Raw genomic sequence first — 9,381 nt, 5'->3', positions numbered from 1 at the left:
TTGGATAAGAACTCAGTAAATTTTTAAGTCTGGTTGTTCCAGATACGATTAAGAGATTTTAATAGAAAAAATTTGATCATGAGGCGGGATTCGAACCCGCGTCATTTTGCCTAACCGTGGCAACGCTTAGCCTCTCGGCCACCCACGGTCCCGCCTCAGCAATCGAATTTCCTCTACTCTTTTTCTGTAGAAATCATGAATAGATCAGCATTAAGATCTTCTGCATATAGTATCAATATTAATACGGTGTAAGTGTTGTCTATATATCGATAAACATTCAAAGAGAAGATAATCGGTAAGGGTACATCACTAATGTAGAAAAATCCCAAAAACTTATTGAAGTTTCGTTTAAAGATTCGGATACAACTGACGGGATACGGGATGGAAATATCGATATGTTCGCAACATTATTAATCCGTATTATGTTTTATATTGAGGATAATCCATTTATGAAGTACGGAAAATGTGTGAAAGATCTTATTGCATTGCGTTGACCCCTAGTTTCCATGTTTTGACGATCTGTTTCATTTTTTGTGTATGGCTTCCGAGTACTTAAAAGAATATTTAAGAACTACGCAATTTTACATATCGTTGTCCCTTTCTGTCTCGCAGATTTATTGTATAGAGCAAGAAGAACAGCGAATAAACTTGCACTCTTTCGGCATCGCTTTTTAAGAAGGAGAAAAATATATCTTTCTCATTTTGGCAGAGATAGATTCAGGATGATAGAAAGGGACAAAGCTATGAAAGAAGAATTCGATATGGTCACATAGTTTGTTTTTCTGGCATTGGAACTATCCTTACATGAAACTGCAATTGATGCTTCTCTTCTATTATGTTTGAAAATATCCAAGTGTTTACATAACAGCTGTATCCGTCTTTTCTATTACAATTTTTTACTGCATTATTTTTCTATATAATTTCTGTAAAAGCACAAAATAAAGTTAATTTGCTTTGCAAAATTTGTATAAATGGCCTTTTGAGATTCTTTGATATTTCCAAACTTATATATATGTAAATGTGATGATTGTAAAACGATGTGATATTATTATAGTATTTTTATGACCAATTATTTTGTTAAGTTATATTTTGACAATTTTTTTTTTGTATTAAATGTATTTGATTTAATTTTTTTTTCTCAATTCATTTTTAATTTCTGCTTATTGTTGTATTGTTACCTCATTACAAAACGGGTTAAGAAACAAGAGAGATATAAAGCGATCGGCCTGACCTTCACGACCCCAGACAATATTAGCCGGTATAAACACCTTTTTGCCGAAATCAATACTTCTATAACGATATCCAAAGCAATATAGGTTTACCTACGGAGTTTCGCGTGACAAATATATTCAATGGATAGAACGCGCTATATTCATAACATTCCCAAAGAGCTTTTATTTGCGTAATCGTGTGGGATAAATAGGGAAAACGAGGTAGTGGAATAGTTAAGTAACCCTTATATGAATCATTCAGCTAATGTATAGGAAATAGAGGAGTGTATTCGATGTGCGATCTAACATCGGCCCACGTTGGGCGCCATTAAGCTGTGGGTGGCGTGGGGCGCTCTCGATTCTCAGTGAAATAGCCAGTTGCGCCGCAGCGCTCGGCCAGTGCACACGTGCGTGTTGTTACATTTTGAACTGTCATATATTTTTCGTGAGTTACTGTAAATGTTATATAATTAGGTCGCTTTACAATTGTAATTCATATATTATTGAGTGGTGATTTGATGTCGCTGTAAACAGGTATTGATCAGATCAAGTTCGAGGTTAAGGACGGTAGCCGGTAAATTAGGACGTTAACGGATGAAGCGTTATTTAATAACTCAGTGAACAGCGACTATCCGATTTATACATTTCATTTGATTTAATCACGTCCACCGGATTTATCAATAGACCGTCTTCATAATTTATTTTTAATGAAAAACGTATATGTCCTACTTAATTCTCAGGTTATGAAGGTACAATAATCACCTAAATATAGACTATACTCATAAATAAGAGGGTTCTTTTAGCTTAAACGTAATGTAATGTTTCGAAATTTCTTCCATAAATGAAGGTAGATAACAAAAACTCACACTAAACAAATATATGTAATAGAAAAATATCTGCAACATTCTCTTTGAACACAAAATTCGTGAGACATATCGGGGTCACCTAAAATGCCACCATCCCCGCATTCTTAAACTTGGCTCATTTTTCACAGACGTGACTAAGGGTGCTTGCTATATATATTACTTACGCGTTACTGTTTCCCTTATAATATATAACAGAGGTAATATTTAAGAGTAGGTTGCAACGAAATTCCTTATAAATATAAACTTACATTGGAGTAAATTATGAATTCCCTAAAATACCTTTGAAAGGCACTTTGAATGACATATAAAATGCCTTTTAATATATGTCTGTTCTGTTATATCGTCAAAATATGCTTACTGCAGTATAGAATAAAATGGAAGAATCTACACAAGGTCCTTGTAGGTTAAAAGGTAAGCTTGGCAGTATTCCAGCCAATGACTCATATTTTGTTTTTCACGGGGGAGGAAATGCGCTAGCGGTTCTTGGTGCAATCCTTTAAAGCTGACCTTATTTACCCACTACCAACAGAAGTTACATATACTGGAATTCGTGGGTTTTACATCGAATGACGTAGCATTTTCAATTTATGGAAGTTTAATGAATACTTCAATTTGTTACCAAGCCTTAAAAAATGCACCCTTGCTTTGCTGACGAATTGTTTGAATGGAGATCACGAGATAGAATCGACATTAACACTACAACAAGAATAGAATTCAATGCTATACTGGATTTACAAAAACCTGAGACCCCACCAAAAACCTCATCATGTAGGTACGTTATCGAAAAGTATCTGCGTGAAAATTTATGAGAAATTTGGAATTTTGGAAGAATCCAGCTTATACCTATCTCACAATAACAATACAATCAACAAGTTATAACAAGACACGAATACAGTATACTTTACGTGTAACGTCGTTGTGATCAAATTATGGTAGTATAATTTATACCTGCCTGTCTTTGTATTCTTAATTAATGAAATGACATTCTAAATACGAGATTATTAAATGTAAATCATTTAGTTCACTTAGCTTTTATTCACTTTTTGACCTGACTATGATATTCCGAAATCGGATGTATTTTTTGTAATGAAAGTGGAGTGGAGTATTTTTTACAGCTAAAACTCAAATAATAGTATTTCTTTACAGGGATAGCTTTAAATGTTATTCCAACTCAAACTTAAAACTATGTTAATATTAATATAAACTTTTGCAAGTATATAATTTCAAATTACAACTCGTAAAGTAGGTACTCGTAGATATTTACCAATTGAGAATTATAATTTGAAACTGCCACCATTCATGTCGCTTCTACCGGGAAGATTTGGCTGAAATGTGAAAAAACGTATACACAATATTCTAATCTTGCTGAATGCAAAATATGCTCTTAATTTGGTCGTTGCTTTTAATTAAAACAACATGAATACATTTTCCAGCTGTTTTAAGTATTTCTCGTCCATAAAATTGGATCCCATTCCCTCTTACCCTCTCAAAACAAAAAGTATCATCTCTCTCGTCTATATTGTGAAACAACTTGATTTTTCTTTTCACAACCTTATAAATAGGTCAAGACGCAGAAGAAATCTTAATCCCTTAAGAGACGTGCGCCCACGTTATTTCTTCGTTAATTTCTTTAGGATTAGATTATCTCGAGCTACCAATCTTTTAATGACTTTCAAATTATTTTCAAGTACCTACCTATCCCAGTGATAATTGAAAATTCGTCTGAATTTAATCGGCTGGATCTTCTTCACTTGGATTTAATTATCTTGTCTTTGCTACACTTGAAGGTCTGTTTCGGAAATAATTCAGAATACATTTAATAAATTCGTTACATACAGCCTAAGAGTAGGTAACAACGCAAGGATAAAAAGTTACACTTTGTTCCGAAAAATATACCCATATGCACGAAGAATTTATCGCATTTTCCCTTGAATGCTTTTAACTCTGAAGGATCCTACCCTAAACGCCTCTTTCAGATGAAATACTCTTATATATCAGGTAGTTATATAGTGTATACCCACCCTAACCAGGGCCGTACCCTTGTGCCCCTGACCTACTTTCAGTAATGTCAAACACATTTATCACTAAATTGTTCCTTTGCTTTTATCTGCAGATTTTTTTGCAGAGCCTTCTAGTGGTGAGTTACATATGGAGTCCATCTCAAAAGCTTTTCCACCAAAACATTCCATAATAATTCGAACATTAAAATTTTACATTAATAACAAATAAAATTAACAGACTATTTCTTTATGACAATATCAACTATATTAACTCGTTTGTTCTTGTGACTTTTCTCTAAAAAGCATATTATGAAAGACCGAACAAAAGTTCTGTAAATGTTCTTGAACTCAAAATTTTATTTCTGGAAATTTTATTATCTAACAAATGATACATTGTGATGAGCGCTACCAGTGAAAACTTTAAGTTCTTAGGGTTAGATATTTAATTAAATCAAAGACGAACAACGCAACAAATCACCACTCATTTGTTATTTACACAATAGATCGCGTTTTAGAATGGATATAAAATAAAACGAAAGCAAAGGCACAGATTAAAAAACTTGAGTGAAGTGTTTGTGTGGACTGAATACTGTTGCTGGTGTCGGTGGTTGTAAGATGGAAGATAATGCTCACAGGCAGTACAATTATAGGTAAGTGATTAAATAAGTGGTTTAGTTAGATATTTTACTGTGTGTGAAAAGGTAAGGTCTAAGGCAAAAGCAGCATTACGGAAATTTGAGGTGATATTTCAGCTACACGGGCAAAGTCGGAAAGCGAGTAATGTATTACCTCTTGATGAAACTGCATTTTAGAGGTTTTTTACACCATCAATTAAAATTGAGCATCTAAAATCCTACTAATATTATAATAATTAGTTTGCATACTTACCAGTTTGAATCCCTTTGGTAAATATTGATAGAAAAAGTTAAAGATTACAAAATAAACAAAAAAAAAGGTGTGTGTGCGATTCACACACGATAGAAGTGAAACTTCAATCGGCAAAAGAATGAGATGAATATATATAAAATAGTATGTATATTTCTGTCTCATTCTTTGCCAGCTTCATTCTACACATTTTTGTATTTGTGTCTCTTACCTGTCGTTTTTCCGTTGCATCAGGTTTGAAATCACAACGATTCTAAAGAAGTTTCACTTCAATAACCGTCATGAATGTAAACATAAAAAAAAAATCGTGTATCCCTGTCTGTGTCCATTCGCTGTCAGTTCCAACGCATTTAATTTCATTCATTCATCGATGAGAATGAATGTGCAAAAAGTTTAGATCTCTTTGAATTGTGGTATAGATTAACTACTTCCAAGTAGATTGTATTTCTTAAAGTTTATCAATATTTCTACTCAATTATGATCATTTAAAAAATTTACACACAGATGAACATAGAACATTTGGAAATTCAAACATTATAATCCTTGTTATTTAATTCATCTTACATTTAAAAACTCATAATTGCCGAGGTTGTATTAAACCTCACCATAAACTACACGAAACAATAATTAATACTAATTCAGTAGCCCTAATATAAACAACATTCAAGGCTCAAATATCCCAATAAGGTAATGTCAGGGGTATGCTACGATATTTTAATTATCCATGTTCATCCCCTCAGCAGTTAATCAAATTGATTCCTCCCCTGCAAGAGACATAACAAGCTTAAAGTACGCAATTTGCTCGCAAGATTGTTGACATCCAAATAGTTAAGTGTGTGAGCCCGTTTAACAATATTGCTTTAAGAAAATTCTTATTTCGCTGTTGAGGGAGACAATTTGCTTTGAGAATGTTTTTAGATGAGATTATTTGTGTTGTTTATGAATTCTCTTTTTATCGCAATAATTTATTACAAGGTGGAAAATAACTTAAATTACAATAGGAATATATATAACTAGCTGCGCCCCGCGGTTTCACCCGCGCAAGACGGTATCCCGTAGGAATATCGGGATAAATTGCCAATATGTTATTCCAGTTGTCCAGCTGTCTACGTACCAAATATCATTGCAATCGGTTCTGCGTGAAAGAACAACAAACACACACACACATCCTTACAAACTTTCGCATTTATAATAGGCGGATATTTTGTTTCTCATAAATTATTATTAATAAGTCTTTATCAATAATTAATTAAGACTATCGAATTTTACTTACGTTATTCGTATTAGAACTAAAGCGTTGACATTTCACGCAATAGCAACTCCTATTCCTGTGCTATAAATCATTTATAAATCGATACGCCTCGCTTTGATTTGTATCGCTGATACAGTATGCCACATCGTCGAAATTATTCATGTGCAATATGCGACCATACGTAAATTGTTTTCGGAAGCAATTGAATTTGTAATTTTATAAAGCAATGTTTTATTTTAAACTAAGTAGAATACTTGTTTCGTTCAATTCTGGGAACGTGAAGTAAAGAGCCTTTCTGAATTTCTGTCTGCGACTTCGCCCGCGTAGTCATTTATAGTCAGATATGACATTTTTGAATATAGTTATTTCTATCTGAATCTGTACATTGTGGAGAGATTGAAATGCGCTTCATAAAGATCCATTATCCATGGGAATGTGATGATTTACTACGGCATCTAGTCTAGTCACTCTCTAACCTAATTATCCAAGTATAAAAACCGTACCAAAATCGCTCCGTCGCGACTTGAAACAAGGATAAACTGACTGAGTTCTTAACCATGATTTGTAATTAAAAGTAAATATTTTACTAAAATATCATGACTATCTAGTGTTTATAACTGCTTTATAAATTAAGTACCAAAAGAGATATGATTCTCAAATTGTAATAGAGTGGTAAAATAATTTAACTTAGAGTTCATCTGAGGTTGTAACTATGCCGGGTAATATTTTAATTGTTAGATGGTTTCTATTATTTTATGTTACTCTTATGTCTGTATTCAACCAGGGAACACAGTAAGTTCTTTTTAATATGGCTTTTGAGACACAGTGTTTAACTAGCTCAGAAGCTCATGACATAATTATGTCAATAAACATTTTTATTTAATATTTCTTTTATTTTAGCATATATGCCAGGGTGGCAATCACTCATAGACTAAAGGAATTATAGGAAATAATTTCTGATGTTAAACCAAATGCAAACATTAAAAAACAAAAGAAAATGAACAGCTCAATCAACGTGAAATTGAGGTTCTTATACTAAGTATACAGCCGAACAAAAGGCATAAAATGCTTAATACCGCAACGAATCCAATAACAATTCCGAGGCTTTGAATTGAAAAGAAATAATTTGTAATGCCAACTCTTGTATTTAGACTTTTCAGAGCAATCTGTACTGGTTTCACTCGTGTGCATGTTAAATTAATATGAACCTTCCTCGTGAATCAATCTATGCATAAAAACCTCGCAATTTAAATTCGTTGCGTAGAGTGAAATATGTAAGCATACATTAGCTCAGACATTGGGAAGAGACCTTATTTTATACAATACTAGTTTTTGCCCGCGGCTTCGCACACGTTAAATTCGGAGTTGTTTAATAGATGTTATTATACATATAAACCTTCCTCTTGTCAATAATCAATCTATCTTATAAATAAAAACCCATCAAAATCCGTTGTGTAGCTTTAAGATTTAAGCATACATAGGGACAGAGGGACAGAGAAAGTGTCTTTGTTTGTTTTATGTAGTAAAATATCATTTCAACTTCCATATTGATTTCTGAAAAGCTTTAAGGTTTAACTACAGGTACCTGAAGTGGTAGTTTCTTACAGTAATGATTATTTTTAATTTTTAGTTTAATAAATTTGACTTAAACAGAGTGTAGGTACCTAATAACGTATTGACGAGTACTTACCCTTGTAAGTGCTAAAATGTAGGTTTCATTACAAAATGTTTGATCTTCAAAGATTAACACATCCTACAAGATGTAATAAAATTAGTAAGTGGTCGTGTTTTGCGCACTATTTAGATCAGATTAATAATTTTTCTATATTCTGTTGTTGCAAAGTTTCACTTAACAAATCACAGATATACCTAAACTTCAGAAGATATGATGCTTATACCGCAACGGCGGCAAATGAAAAGCGGCAGGGACAGCTGTTCGACTTCTAGAATTTTCTCGAAAATAAACTTCGAAAGCAGTTTGAAATAACAGCGGTTAGGAACCTATTGTAACACTTTTAAAAGCCAATAAAGAGTATAATTTGATAACTAATATATTAATAATAAAGAAAATAACTGATACCCAGAAGTAATTCAATTCCAAGACATTAAACGTCTATCTCCATTTGCTAAACAATTTATTATTCTCTTTCTCAAAACCGTGCCTCAAGAGTCGAGTCACAAGTGTTCACGTGGGTGGAACGAAGCAGATATTACTCTTCCCGTCACAAAAAAGAGTCAATTACATTGCGGTTTGTGGTAAAGCTCTGTATTGCATCAATTTTAAAATCCTTTATCTGCCTGCTAGTATACAGTATTTTTTTTTTTTTTTTGATGCCATTTATCGTTATAGCATAAGCCTTTCGTACATCATCTAATATAGGTACGTACGTTTAATTTTACTTTTATTTGCAAATAGTGTAAAACATGGAATTTTATGAATATGTATTTAGCAGACTGCGGTTATTCCTATATTCCCATAAATTTAAAACTTTTAACTTTAAGAACCTTGGACACCTGCGTATTACTTGTGATTTTTATGACTATCTTAAAGTAAAAAAGATTTTTAATTTTTTTATTACCTACATACGCTAAATTATTAATATAACCCTATCAATTCATATCAAGTAGAATTAACAGGTTATTGTAGGTATTTACATCTGTTATTACGTAAATTATACAATTGTTCTCCGATTTGTTATGATGAAAGCCCTAAGCGGGAATGCCGGGTGGCAGTATTGATCGCCGGGAGTGACCTTGAACGACTCGCCCGGCTCCACGCCGTACTTTAACGCATCTCAGGTAGGGCTGTCACTTGCTAGTACTACATAATAAAATAAAATAACGATGGCTCTTAATACATAGTAATGTAAGGCAAAATGTTTTGGTAAATAAACACTTCATCATATTTTATATTATTACATTCATTGATAATTTATTGCAAAAACGAATTAAAAATTCAAGTAATATTGTCTTCATAAAAGATAGTTCGTACCTATAGCACAAATGGCGAAGGTTTTGTTATTTAATCCTCATAAAATGATAAATTTTAAATTTTAATCTTATACGTCATTCATTTTAAAATAGTCTGTATAACTACCTAGTCTTGCCATAAATATTGTAATAAAGAAAAAAGAAAATTGTTAACTGCAAATAACATTTATTACTTT

General features: G+C 32.6%; 1 protein-coding gene across 2 annotated transcripts in view; it reads left to right on the top strand.

Moving 5' to 3' along the window:
* Positions 1-1,534: 1,534 nt before the first annotated feature.
* LOC119838809 (oxysterol-binding protein-related protein 1) overlaps positions 1,535-9,381 on the top strand; it is a 14,584-nt gene continuing 6,737 nt past the window's right edge. The window contains exons 1-2 of one of the 2 annotated variants that reach the window (XM_038364928.1): positions 1,535-1,656; positions 4,581-4,727. In XM_038364928.1, the coding sequence (XP_038220856.1) occupies positions 4,693-4,727 (35 nt within the window). In that variant the 5' untranslated portion in view covers positions 1,535-1,656; positions 4,581-4,692. Of the gene's footprint in view, positions 1,746-4,580; positions 4,728-9,381 lie in introns of both variants that reach the window. The other variant, XM_038364927.1, reaches the window with a different exon arrangement.

The sequence above is a fragment of the Zerene cesonia genome, unplaced genomic scaffold (assembly GCF_012273895.1).
Source record: "Zerene cesonia ecotype Mississippi unplaced genomic scaffold, Zerene_cesonia_1.1 Zces_u005, whole genome shotgun sequence".
NCBI classification, from domain to species: domain Eukaryota; kingdom Metazoa; phylum Arthropoda; class Insecta; order Lepidoptera; family Pieridae; genus Zerene; species Zerene cesonia.
This window is presented reverse-complemented; position numbering and strand designations above follow the sequence as displayed.